The sequence below is a fragment of the Alligator mississippiensis genome, chromosome 7 (assembly GCF_030867095.1).
Source record: "Alligator mississippiensis isolate rAllMis1 chromosome 7, rAllMis1, whole genome shotgun sequence".
In the NCBI taxonomy this organism is placed as follows: Eukaryota; Metazoa; Chordata; order Crocodylia; family Alligatoridae; genus Alligator; species Alligator mississippiensis.
Window position 1 is genome coordinate 73,214,811 of NC_081830.1, and position 14,454 is coordinate 73,229,264.

A 14,454-nucleotide genomic window follows, 5' to 3' on the forward strand; every position below is an offset into this window, starting at 1 on the left:
CGTACAGAGGAATCACTGCCAGCTACTGTGAACAGTCTCTCAAGCAGAAGATTAGATATGTTGTTCCAACACAGACACATCAGTTTATCTTACTCCCCCACTCTTTTCACTTCCCAGTGAACATGGTATGCTAGAAGAGATTGTGGAGAGGCAGAGTGTGTGATTAGATTGCAGCTTGAGGGAAGGTTTGGGTTGTTTTTTTTTCCTCCCTCTTTTCACATCAGTGGTTTGTTTCACGTTAAAGTTTTAAATATATAATATTTTGGGTTAGATTTCTGTGTCAGGTTCCAAGCTAATGCAGTCTTCGCAGTGTGATTGGAGTCAAACTGTGGATTTCTTTTTCTTAGAAGGCAGGCTGGCTTATTAATAGACAGCATAGTCCAGTGGACAGGACAGGGACTGAAGAACCTGGCTTGGCCAATGACTCTGGGCAAGCCACTTTGCCTTTTGCCCTCTATCTTATTATTTATAATGTAAGGTTGCTACAACATATATTTGAACAGGAACTACCACACGAGGGCTATAATTGCAAATAGCACCTTTGGGTGCTACCATACTATGAATAAGAATAGTAAGTTTCTATATACTTTGCAATTAACAGTTGAGACACAGAGACCACAAATACATTATTTTTCATAACTAGTGAGAGCTCATATCATATTCTTGAAGAATATGAATTTCTAGAGAAAAAGAGTGATGAGACTCAATTGCAGAGAAAAACATTTTGGTCAAGAGGCCTTTATTAGTGAAAAGAACCTGAAGCTCAGAAGCAGGAGTCAAGCCTCATAGCTGTTATAGGCACACAAATCTTGTGCAGGTAAGTTCCCAGATATGCTTCTAGCTTCTTTGTTGCGCATAAAAGCCTCAAGCACTGTAAAGAAACCCAAAAGGTCCCAGTGCCAGCTGCAAGAGAATTCCCACAGAGCAGGCGCTGTGGAAGACAGCTGTGAGGCTTCAGGCAAAGCTGGCAGCGGTTTGGACATGACGAGTGAAGGAGTGGGGTGAAGAACTGCAATATTTCAGACAGTTTTGTGACTCATAGATAGGGACTAAGGCCGTGCAAAACAGCACCGTTTCATTTTGACTTCCATTTCGATGGGACAGTGTTTTGTTTCAAGTTTCATTTAGTTTCAAAACCGCTGTTCTGTTTCGTCTCGTCAAAACTGTTTCGCTGTTTCGACGTTTTGCCCATAGGCTATCATTGGGAAGCATGAAATTGCCTATACCTTTGTCATTGTTTGGCAGATTTGGATGAACACAGCAGGGATGGTAGCCCCTTCTGAGGGCATGAAGCCTGCCAAGTTTCAAGGAGACAGGTGCAGGGGTTTCTGGGAAACTGCACCCCAAATTTTTAAAAACAAAATTCATGTCACTTGGAAGAGTGAAGGCACAGGGGGGTGAAAACTGCAGGGGCAGTAGCTCTTATAGAGGCCACAAAACCTGCCAAGTTTCAAGGAGATAGGTGCAGGGGTTTCTGGGAAACTGCACCTCAAACTTTTCAGAACAAAACTTGTGACGTGTGACTGTGTGTGTGTTAAGGCGCAGCAGGGTGAAAACACCAGGCATGGTAGCCCCTGCTGAGGCCATGAAGCCTGCCAGGTTTCCAGGAGATAGGTGCAGGGGTTTCTGGGAAACTGCACCTCAGGCTGCTGACAAGCAAAACTCGTGACATAAGTGACACTGTGTTTGCCATCCCTCCCGCAGAGCACTGGGATTGGAAGGGACCTCAGGGAAGGATCACAGTCACTGGCCAGCCTTGACTATGAGAGCAGTCCTTCCTCCCTCTTCCCCTCCCTCTCCTTACTTCTGTTTCCCTGCAGGCAAGCCCAGTTCAGTTTTACACTCGAAACATGTTTTGACTGCCCTCGTTTCATTTTGAAGCTGTTTCAAAGCCCTTCATTTCATTTCAATTTCACTATTTTGAGCTTGAAATTAGTTGAAACAGCATCAAAATGAAACAGCTGGCAAAATTTCACACAGCTTTAATAGGGACCTACTGAATTCGTGGAGGAAGTGAGGTACGCTGTAGCTCCTTTAATCTTGCAGGTTCCCCCCTCTTCTCCCCCCCCCCCCGATTGATGGAGGGGCCCTGCTTGCAGCTCGCTCTTGATCATTGGGGAGCTGAAAACCAAGGTTTTAAATATGGCACCATTTTTGCCTCCCACCACTGATTGGCTGAGGGGCCCTGGATGGCCCTCCTGTTTGCTGCTGATTGGCAGGGAGGCAAAAATGGTGCCATGTTTAAAACCACAGTTTTAGCTTCCCTGTTGATCAGGAGGGAGCAGCGGGGTCCTCCGCTAATCAGCAGTGAGGGGGAAGGGGGACAAGGGGCAAGGTGCACACGAAGGAATATGCAAGATTAATGGAGCTCACGCTGCTTCCACTGTAAATTCGGTAAGTCTCTACTCATAGGGCAGCTTGGGGAGGCTGCTGTAGATTAGACAGAACCCTAGGGACAGTTGCCCTATGGCCTATCTCTCAAGTACAGCAGGTTCAGGGTTGAACAAACGTGGTTTGAAGTCCCTTAGTATCCTCCCCTTGAGCTGCATGCTCTGTGCTGGAGCTCTTAGAGGCACAGCATGGGATTTCCATGCTTCATGTGTACATTTCATGTAGGTTTGCACCTGTCTCCACCCTGTTTGCATCATTGATGACTTCTGACAACATAGCCCGTATGACTATGTTGACTCTCTCCTTAAAAGATTTGGCCATGGAATTTTTTCTAATTGTAACTCCTCATTTTCAAATGCATTTAATTCTCTGCACTTAAGAACTCGCAGTATAAAGAGATATATGGTTTGCCAGGGTCACAGCAGAAGAGTACACAAGTTACACTTCCAAGGAAAAAAGACCACCTGCTCTTCTTCTGTGCAAGCCCTGGAAATAAGGAGTTGGGGATGCCCTGAAGGGACCCCAACCTGCCAGTCTTGACCACACTGAAAGCATTATCACAAGTCCCGTAGCCTAGGGGCATTTCTGGAGAGTTCCCTCACTGCATTTCTGGGATTGGCCTAGGCACAGAAGTAAGTAGACAGGGCTTTTTTTCTTGGCTTTCTGACTGGTCATTTTGCCATCATGGGGAGACATAACCATCGGGTCTTCTTTTTCTTGTGTCTCTGTACCATATTTGACCATTTTGTGACACTTGCTTGTGCTCATTTATTGTATCTTGCAAGACCTTTCATTGTGCATGTGCCTTCAAGCAGCAAACATTGCAGCAGGTATTGCACAGTCTAAGGCTCTGTGCCCCTGGTGGCAAAGACTCAGCTGCTAAAATGTCCATTTTTTACTGTCAGATATTTTATTCAGCCACTCTTTCCACATTTGTAGTCATGTCTCCTTGGGTGTGGCATCAAGAGGTTGGGTGCTGGTAAGGATGCTCCTGTGTGACTTCAGACACTTGTGTGCTGCGGGATGGTCAAACAGCAGGTGTCTTATCTTCAATTCGTCTCAATCTTGCTGGCCACTGCTCTTTTGATGTCAGGCGGAGCAGTGCCAGCCAGCAGATACACACTGTTCAGGTTGGCAGGCTTCAGACATCCTGTGATGCATTGGCAGCTATCATTCAGAATGGGGTCAAGGCGCTTAGTATGTACGGATCTCTGTCATACAGGGCCTGCATACTCAGAAGAGGAGAAGCTGAGAGCCAGAGCAGCGTTCAGATGGTTGAAGGGCTAGTTCCCAATTTCAAGTTGTTAAGCTTATATAAAGTGTTGTTACAGGTGCTCACCTTTGCTTTTGTCTTCATGATGTGTTCTTTGTATAATTCAATTAAGAGTGACTCCAAGGTAAACTGGGTTTGGAGAGTGGAAGATTGGGGTCCCAGACTATGTAATGCTGAGATGGCAGAGGCCACATGGTTTTTCAGATGGAAGGCACATACTTGTGTTTTCACTGGGTTGGGACATAATTGGTTTTCAATGCAATATGAGGTTAAACCAATTAGTGCCTCACTTAGGGATTTTTTCAACATGGTCAAAATTAGTGTTTTGGGCTGTTATGCATAGGTTATGCAGAGATTAAACGTTCTGTTTCCAAATCAATTGGTTGTTCATTCATGTGAATATTATATAACAGCAGTGCAAGTATACTCCTTGGGGGAGGCCATTAACCTGTTGCCTCCATCTGCTTCGCTTCCCATCCAGTTTGAGAAAAAAACATCTGTTTTCGGACAAGGTTCATAACAGCTCTCTAAGACGTAGATCTTTTCTTATGTCTAGGGACTTGTGAAGGAGTCATCAGTGGTTAACTATTGTAGGCGGCTATTAGGTTAACGAACACAGCTCCAGTGATTTGAACTCTTTCAAAAACTTCTTCCATATGCTGAGTTAGATTGAGCAGCTGGCTCGTTGTTGATTTTCCAGGGCAAAAGCCACCCTCTTTGGGGAGTAGGTGTTTATCTACATATGGGGCAAGCTGATTCAGTATCCATTGTTCATACAATTTGTATGTGTGGCATAGCAGAGAGATAGGTCTGAAGCTCTTTGGGCCAGATGGATCTTTCCCTGGCTTTAGCAATGCCACTACCTAAGCATGTCAGCATATCTTTGCAATTTTTTGACTGCCTATGCATGAGTTATATAGACAGAGAAGCCATTCTCAAGTCTGGAGTCCAAATTGCTTGTTTTGTTCAGTAAGTATGTTGTCTAGCATGGGCGACTGGTGCCACCTTAGTTGGGGGGCACATGCCCCCCCTGTGACCAGTCCTGCCAACTGGGGGGAAGTCCCTCAATGGCTGTTTTTGCTCCAGGGGGGGGCGGTCCCCTAGCAGCCAATCTCACTGCCCAGGGGGACCCCGCAGCTTATCCCATGATGGCCAATCCCACAACAGCTGATCGCTGTGGCTGCTTCTGGGAATGACTGCAGCCACTTCTGGAAGCAGCTGCAGTGATCAGCCAGCATTTGCAGAGGGGAGCACTGGCTCTCCTGCCTGCCCCACCACCCATCACCTAAGCGGTGAATGTGGCTGGTCAGGGGGTACACCGGCACTCTCAAAGGGTGCACATGCACCCCAGTGCACCCCCTACGCATCGCCACTGTTGTCAAGTCTGGTTGCTTTCCCAGTCTTCAGTGTGTAAATACCAGCATTCAACTCTGTTGTTAAGAAGGGGCTTGTAAAACCCAGGCCCTTAAGATATGTGTACTTTCTAGGCTAAAGGGTTTTTTTTGTTTGTTTGGTTTTGGTTTTCAGGCTTTCAGGTTTTCCATTGAGAAGCATCTGGTGAGCAGTTTGATTAGTGGTGGAATGTGAGAGGAAGAGAATATCCATCTCAAGAACAGAGAACTGAGTCACGTTGTCCAAAGTCACACAGGTGTTCTGTAGCAAACTGAGAACAGATCTGCATATCTTGTGCACCCCAGGCTGGCGCCTTAATCACAAAATAACTCTTCTTCTCTGCAGGCTTTCCAGCAGCTAGGAATGTGGCTAAGGAATTGCTAGACATGGTGACTGATTCACTCTTTGGTAGAGATGTCTTTTTTTTATACTGTGGAGAAGGACCATGAGCATAGATTTTACAGCACAGGTGCTGAGAACTGCAGGGCAGATCATACATATGCATTTAATACAAAAATATATAACTAACTCATGTTCATAAAGAACTGTATTAAATGCATATGTATGTCCTGCACTGCAGTTTTCCTATCCATCCCAGCAATTACATTTTAATGCTACTCTCAGTTATAAATTCTAACAGCCTGCTAGGTCAAAAAATGCTAGTTGGCAATCTACAAGAGTCATTTCCAATTGTGTCACACATGATGGTATTTGATTTTGTCATGACCCAAGGGTATGATTTTGTGTGTGCTTCAGCACTGCAGAATTATTTCCTGCCACGAGGAGCTTTCTTTGCACGGTGCAATTCTCAGTTGCATAGAGAAAACCCCAGTGGAAAGGAGTTCCCGCCATTCGCATGCAAATTTGTGTCCCACTATTGGCTGTTTCTAAATTATTCCCACGTGGCGGCTAGCGATTGGCTTGCTAGCCGTATAAGAGGCTTGAGCGGTTTCCGCCCAAGTTGGAGGACTCCACAACCATCTGAAGGAGGAGAAGGAGGACTTCACATCTCGTGAAGAACTCTATGCTCTGTGGAGCTTAACAAACCCAGTGTGTGCCTTAAGAAGGATATAGGGGCCTGATCAACCTCTAGCCTCTCCCCGTCACCGCCTGATCCCTCGACGTACCCTTCCCTGCGCGCTCAGTCCACTGAGCCTAGCAAACTTCGTGTGTGTGTGTATCCAGAGCTCTTTCTGGGTTTAAGAGGCTCGAGTTTTCTACGGGTCTTGTTCGAGCGAGTTTTGTAACTGCAACTTAAGCGAAGTTTCTCCTGCCTGCACCGCGACCATCTACGGTGTAAGTAAAATAATCTTTAATCAACCTCTATGCGTCCGTGCCTAATTCTAGTCCGCCGTGCCGAATTCCCTGACCCACCTGCCAGGGCTGCTGGCCACAGCCCGCCACGCACCCCCGAAAGCCTCGGACCGCTCCCGGCCCGCACAGATTTGACTTCACATGACAATTTTAAAAAAGGAACAAAATCCTGTGGTACTACACTGATTTGCTGCCACTATCAAGAATGGATTTCCGAGTTGCTTACAGAATAGGGAGTATGGAATGGGAACAGGGAATGGGACAGTAGGGAATGGGAACCACTTGCATTAAGTGATCATCAGCAGCAATTTTAATATTTTTATATCAAAGTGTTTGGGTTCTAACTTTGTTTAAAGAAGCAACAATAATGTTTGTCTTCATCTGAACATTACATATTTGCACAGAGGGTGGGATTTTTAATAAGTCAGTATTCTCATTCTCACTTCAATAGGATCAGAGTCAGGCTGAATAACTGGGGAGTTAGTTGGGATTCCCATTGGAAAATGGGCTTTTCCAATAGTGTTGTCATTGGAAAATGGGCATTTCCCCTATAAAAGGAAAAAAGTTTACAAAACCAAAACCTCACAAGCTTTCTTAGAACAGAGCCATATTTTTTTTATCCAAACTGTTACTGCCAGGCTTACTGATAGATTTAATTTACTAAAGCTGTGTAGACAACCATATCCAACAAGTTTTCAGTAGAAAACTGGATGGAAAATAATTTATGAAAAATGAGATGTGAAGTTTCTCTAAACTCTGCAAAATGTCTACAACTCTGTAATTTTTATCTCTCCTCCCCTCACTCCCAAAAGAACGGGCTCTTTCTTTTTCCATTCTATTTGTTGAGTAAGAGTATTCAGATGGGACACAAAGAGTACACATCTACACAGCAAAGGAAGGAGTGACTATAGTAGATATGCCACAAGGTCCTTACCAATGCTCTCAGCACTGGTAATAACAAAAGTGATGCAATTATGCCCTGAAGGTACAAAATTCAGCAGAGGCTGTGTGTGTCCACTGGGAATCCTGGGGATGTACAGCAAAGCTTTTTTATCCAGCATCCATGGGGAATTGAGGGTGGACTCCAGCTGGGGTCTGCCTGACCAGATACTTAAACCAGGAAGGGGTCTGGGGCAGAAGTTCCATAAACTGGTTTGACCTCAATCAGTTAAGTCTGATACTACATTCAACTGGGTTTACCTCAAACCGGCATGGCCAGCCTGGCAGTAGCTTCAAGTAAACTGGCTGCGGAGGGGGGGTTAATTCCCCCCTCCCTGTCCCACTGGTGCAAACCTGAGCTGGGGTCTGCCTGGCACTACTCCTTGCTGCTGCAGTGGCAGGGGTGTGGGTGTGACCAGACACCAGCTGGCATGGCCCCCTGAGACAAAGGGTGCAGGGAAGGGGGTTATTCCTCATTCCACCCCCTCTGCCCCCGGGGAGCGCAGTCAGGGTCTGCTAGCCCTGACCACCACCTCCACTGATCACTCCCTGTGTGTGGCGAGTGGTGAAATAAGCCCCTTCTCTGCCCCCTTCACCAGATGCCAGAGAGAGAGGGGAAATAAACCCCCTCCCTGGCCCCTGCACCTAAGGGGGCCATGTTGGCTGGCCTCTGGCCACACCCCAACCCCTGCCACTGAAGCGGCAAGGGGGGAAGGATCCTGATGGGGCAGCAGCCCCCGAAGTGGTGTCCTAGGAGCACAAGCCATTTCCTGGCGCGGGGGGCCCTGCACTGCGGATGGGAACGTGGCAGGCACAGCTGCTGCACTCTGTGCAGGGCAAGCAGTGGTGGCGGGCTGGGGAGGCTTGGAGGGCTATGGCCACTCCTCTGAGTCCTAGTGCTGCTGCTCGCCCTGCGCAATCTGCGGCAGCTCTGCCTGTCCTGCTTCTGCCTGCAGTGCAGCCCACCTGCTGGGAAAAGGCTTGCACTCCCAGGGACACCACTACAGGGACTGCTGCCCCGTCAGAGTCCCTCCCCGCTCGCCACTCCAGCAGCAGGGGTGGGAGTGCGGCCAGAGGCCAGCCAGAATGGCCCCCTTAGGCAAGGGTAGCAGAGCGGGTGTTTATTTCCCCCTCCCACCAGCATCTAGCAAAGGGGGCAGGGAGCAATCAGTGGAGGTGGCATTTGGGGACAGACCCCAGCTGTGGTCCCCCAGGGACAGAGGGAGGAATAAACCCTCTCCCTGCTCCCTTTGCCTCAGGAGGCCATGCCAGCCAGTGTCTGGCCATGCCCCCACCCCTGCAGCAGTGAGTGGGGAGTGCCAGGCAGACCCTGACTCAGGTCCATGCTGGTGGGGCAGGGAAGGGGGAATTAAACTGTCTCCCTGGCCAGTTCACTTGTGGCTACTGCTGAGGCTGGCCATGCACTCTCCCCCACCCACCAGAATAGCTTCCCTGCAGCTGAGGGTGCACTCTAGCACCCCCTGGCTCTGGCCTGAGCTACTGCAGGCATATGCCTGCATTTCCTGAGTCAAAAGTGAATGTCTATTCACTTGCAAACTGGTTCAGTCTACGCAGGTTAGACTAACCTGCAAAGATTGAATCAATTCAGGCTCTGGCTTTTTGATTGTCTGTCCCTAGCCATAAGGACCAGTAGTCTACAGGGCTGGATTAAGTATGGGACTCTGACTCTGGAAACCAGGACTCTAACACTGACCAGGGCAATCAGTCTCCTTGGGTTTTTACTGAGAAAGAGAGAGCACTGTCTCAGAAATAGTCACACTTTCTTACAATCTATTTTTGGTTATTTATGGGATTTCAAACAACATTGCAATTTTCTCATTTCCAGGGGCTGTTAATGGTAAAGCTAATTCTTTTGACCTATGTTGCATAGTCAAATGGGACATCTTTGTTGGATCATCATTAAAAAGGCAGCCCTGATCAAATAGAGGCATTAAAAGGCAAATTATTTAGAAATAAATTATGCACAGGATTTCTGAACTCCAATTTAATAGCTTGAGGATAAAATACATGCAAAATCAAAGTCCTCCTCTTCTGTGTCTTTTGTTATCTAATTCAACAAAAGATATCTGGTTTCCCTGACTGAAATATTAGGGGACTTGGATAGCCCATTGCTGTGTGGCAAAAAGGTCACTTCAGCAAAGCAACAATATTGTACAATCAATATAAAAATAATTTAAGTTCCAACTGCATTACACTGTAATGCTAGGGCATACCAAAGGCAATCAAAAGGGCATTTAGCAATTAGAGGTTTAATCAATTTCCCAACCACATTCCTTGCAGGCCAAATGAGAAATAGGTATCATTAGAGTCCACTGTTTACTGATTCAGATTTATATTACACCCAAAAAAGGCACTGAAAAGATACTGTTAAGTTTACCAAGTCAAGCGTTCAAAAGCTAAGAAATGTTGGCGTTAAGGTAAGCTGTGCAAACTTAATTTGTCCCCTTTGTGCATATATATTATGACAATGCTATCATATACTGTTTGTCCAAGTGGTATGTTTAGACAAATGGTAATAACCCCTTGCTTTCTTCAAAGCCTGAGGGGTTTTCTGAGAGAGAATTTTTATGGCATGGGAAAACAGTGCATTTTTTCTTAATCCCATTCTTAGGAATGACTGCACTGTTGTTTTTGTCAAAGCTTTTCAAATAAGCTAGCTTGGCACATTTCATTCTGCACTGTCGGGCAATGTCTGACTAATTAAAAGCAACTAAAAACAAAGTCCTGCAATGGAAAGTTCTGGGAATCCTTGCCTACTATCTCCATGCCAGTGCATGCACATATGAATCAGAAACCTAGGGTCTGACCCTGTTTCCACTCAGGTCAAAATTTCCATTTTCTTTTGTAGAAACTTGCTTCTATGTTGGCTAATTAATATGCAATACTGAGCTATGTAAAATTGGAAACATGCAATGAAACAACGTTGTAGATAGTCTCCTATTTTGGATGACCCAAATGAAAAAAGCAAATCTAAAACTTAGTCTTAGTATTCTTTTTTGTCCTTTTCTCCTTATGGATTATTTTGGTGGATAAGTACAGCCAGATATAATAATATTTGAGTTAATTTGTTTGTAAGCATAATTTATAAAAGTACAAATTGTAGTTAGATTGAAATTTGCTTCTATGTTTCACAAAACTAATCCCAGAAAACTCCAAACCATCTTTGTAGAATGTCCTGAAATTACAGCATTAGATTTTAAAAGTCAAAACACAAAACTGAGATCCTTTGAAAACTGAATTCCAGAAAACTGATCCAGATTGACAGATATGATGAACAGAAATGCCAGTAGGTGGCCAACAGACCATAGCCATAGTAAAGTCTATGCGCTTTAAGCATTTTAAGTGAGGCACTATTTCACTTGTTCCTAAGTACAGGCTCAAAGGACAGTGACTGATAGTCTGGAGAGGACTAGAAATTGAAGCTCATAGGCTGAACACACACAAAAGGAAGTCCAATGACTGCTGCTATGAAAATAAATTGTAGTTTGCAGGTGTACCTTGCATAAAATGAAGTCCATCCATTTTAAACAGCCTCAATGGCCACAGGACCAGAACAATGTGGAAACAAATATGAAGCCGGCACTAAAAATTATGCCCCTGGGCTAAGGCTATTGCCTAGCACAGCATGGCAGCAATCAAAAGGGTTTCCAAATGTGGTCCTGTCCATCTGCTCTGAGCATAGACCCAAAGGCCCCAGGTGCTGTTTGCTGTAAAAGCAAGAGCTGCACTCAGAGACCACTTTATAGCCTGTGGAGTTAAAATGACCATTTTGTGTTGCAAGCACTAAGTAAACGCTCTCCGGACAGTTAATATATTACTGCCAGATTCCTGTCTGTCTCTGCCTTGCTGTGTATGTGTAATCTATACTCTATATCAGAGAAAATGATGGATGGATACCATGTATTTAAATTGGTCTCTTTTTGCATGTGCATCAGTAACTGAGCAAATGAAGACACCAGACAATTAGGCAAGCACTGAAAGGGTACAGTGAGAACATCAAGCATGTCTTGCTGAGCTCAGGGTTTTTGCAGGTGAAGCACAGCTGTCAGGTCAATCATCATACTTGACCCCCTCAATAAAGAAGAGCTGGCCAAAATGGTCAAATTGGATCTTTGATTCTTTTCCAGCATGTCAGGCTTGTGGTTTAATTCAGGTCTAACAAAGGATATGATTACAATAGTTGCTTCAACTGAACTTTTCCTGGGTGCCACCCCCTGCGAGGGCAAGCTCATTCCAAATAGTGCTTATCGTGACTTGGTGTGTTCATGAGAACTATCTGCAGACAAAGACAAGTCAACAAGTTGATCTTCACTTTATCTTCAGCTGATTTTATGGCTCATCATTCATAAGACAAAGCTCTTCCATTGTGCAAAAAGTGGAATCTTGTCTCTACAATCTAATACAACATACAAAATGTATTTATCTTCAAAAAAGGCCAGTTTGGATCACCTGTGGAGTTCTTAGTTAGAGGCTCTCCCAAAAGTAAGCTCCAGTGGTGCTGGAATTACTTGCTTGAAAACCTTCATTATTCACAGCATTATATAAAATGGAAGTAAGGATCATCTCAGATTTTTCTTTCTCCCTTCACCTTTTAATTTACATAAACTGTATCTACACAGTCAACATATTGCTTGTAGTGGCAGGACCCTCAAGCAACTGCACTGCCTAAGGAGGCTGCTTCCTAAGCCAGAAGCAATGTGACTGTATCAGCATGGACAGACTAAGCAGCTGTCATTTAGGTGGGCTAATTAGCACTGCTAAGTACCTCACAGAGTGCACCTGGCTTAGGAAGCAGCAGCCCAGTGCAGTGTAGCATGCCCATGGGCACCGTGGCTGGGAATGGTACGTTTCCTATACAGATACAGCCACAGAGGTTTCTTTTGCAAGTAATGCAGCTCAGGAATTTTTCAAGAAAAAAGTTGTTTTTTTTTAGCAGAGAAGGCTGATTCACGGATACCATAACTTTGGGGGAAATGTATCCCTTTCAGTTAATTTGTCCTCAGGAGGGATTTCCAAGTGCAGACTGGTATTTTTGATGAGCAGCAGCTATACCAGTGGATCAGAGCAGGAACTTAAACTTAGATCTGCCATTTCCCAGGTAAACAACCTTACTACTAAGCTATTTGTGATTCTGGTGTAATTATTTTTCCCCCTATCTCATCATGAAAGAGTTGAGTTTTGTTCCACCTCAACAAGGAAACAGAGTCTGAAACCACAAAGTATTTTGTAGAATGGAATTTGAGTTTTAGCCAGCCCTCTCTTCAAACCGGCTTAAGTTGTTTGGCATCTCTTACAGAGATGCTTCTCTCACTTAAACCCCTTTCGCATAGGTGTGTCTCCATCTTTGACCAGTATTTCAGGTTAACAACACTGTGAGTGAGAAAAGAACCGCACAGCATTACAATGAAAATTGATATGGTCTCTTTGTTGTTGAATTTCCTCTTCCCTAGGGCACTAATGGCACCAAGATGAGGCATTTGAGCAGAGTACAAGAAATACACACTTCCACAACACTCCTGGCAGCTCTCAGCAAATTCTCCCGGAATAAATATGATAATTTGGCCAATTCACTGGGCTGAATTCAGTCAGATTTTAACAAGCTCTGAATTACAAGGATTTAATCTCCAAACAGCAGAAGTCACATGGACATTTCCTTCCACTGTGTCATCTCTTTCCCCTCAATGTAGGAATGAACCTGGGAGCTCTGCATGGAAGGGACTATTTCAGTTTTGCAGCCAGTCTCAGTATCACTCTTCCTTTGTTATTGCCATGGGCCTCTTGGCAACATGTCAAAAATGCCATACCAGGGATGACCAACTATTTTTCTATGTTTTCACTGGAGTTTGTGAGCTCTCTTGCTTGCAGCTGCATATGACACCAGGCAGTGCAAGACAACATCAACATTTTAAAAAAATCATAATTCCTCTATTAGCGGGGGAGAAGAATCAGCCCTGGACAGACACCTTGTACACCAGTACACAGCAGTTTCAAGACACCTGAGCTACACCAAAGTGGCACTATTTTTAGTGGAAATGTTCCCCTAATGCACTCCAACAACAGATCTTAGGATTCCAAAGGAACTAAAATAAGCAAGTTAAATTCTGATTTCATTTACATGACATAAATCCAGAATAACTATAAAAATAGTTCATTGTAGTCAAAAGGCATGATCTCCATTTTACGATGTAACTTAGATGAGTATCTGACCCAAGAAAAATCATGAATCAATTCAGAATCAAATAATAATCTTCCATCTGCTGGCACCTACATATCAACATGAGCAGAACCAAGACAGCTGGTTTCTAATCCAACAATGTATATCTAAGACACAGAATTTGCCTTAAATTGCCAGTGATTCAAGGTGGTTTGTGTTCCCACTTCTAGCCCATCTCTAATTGAGATCAGCAGTTGTCTGAGTTTGTGGCTACACAGATAAGCACCATGGTCTCTTGAATAATAATGCTAGCTTAATGGCCCATTGTTTGCCTAGAGCAGGGGTTGTCATGTTGAATATGTATGGGAATGTTATTTAAAGATACCCCTGGCAAGGTCTGATAAACCTTTCTTGGTTGCCTTATTTTAGGCATTGAGATTATTAGGTACTTCTTTCTTCTCCTTCCTAGATAGCAATATATTATTCCATATTGCTTTTTCACCTGCCTGAAATTTCTAACCTCAGATACAAATTCAGCTAAGAGAATTCTGCCCTCCTGGATTTTTTTCTCAGGGCACAGAAATGCACACACACTTTTGTTAGTACCATGCAGTGATGCAAGCATCAGTGAAAATACCTCCATGCTTCTTTTATAAAAAATGCAAAACCCTTTCAGTTAACATTTTAATTAGACGAGATGCTTACCATAAAAGTGTCCTGTATTTTCATAAAATCATAAATACTTAGTCTGTTTTCAAGTTGCTCAGTTTTCATTATGGTTTTCCCTGAAGTCCGGCCCCCAGCACAGGACTGGGAATCTTTAAATGAAAGATGATTACAGCTCATGCTTGATTCACTTTGGTTACTATCTTCAGGCACTTAAGTTTATACTCTACTCAACACTTGTCCTTGAAGAAGAATAAACAAAAAAAGGTTCATTGTATAGAAGTCTAGTAGCCTCAGCTATGCA

General features: G+C 44.4%; 1 protein-coding gene across 1 annotated transcript in view; it reads right to left on the reverse strand.

The window, feature by feature from the left end:
- The window catches only part of WDR49 (WD repeat domain 49), a 77,759-nt gene that overhangs the window by 62,922 nt on the left and 383 nt on the right, over nucleotides 1-14,454 (reverse strand). Inside the window, exon 2 of the mRNA XM_014602761.2 lies at nucleotides 14,190-14,392. Within this exon, the coding sequence (XP_014458247.1) occupies nucleotides 14,190-14,330 (141 nt within the window). The 5' untranslated portion in view covers nucleotides 14,331-14,392. The remainder of the gene's footprint in view (nucleotides 1-14,189; nucleotides 14,393-14,454) is intronic.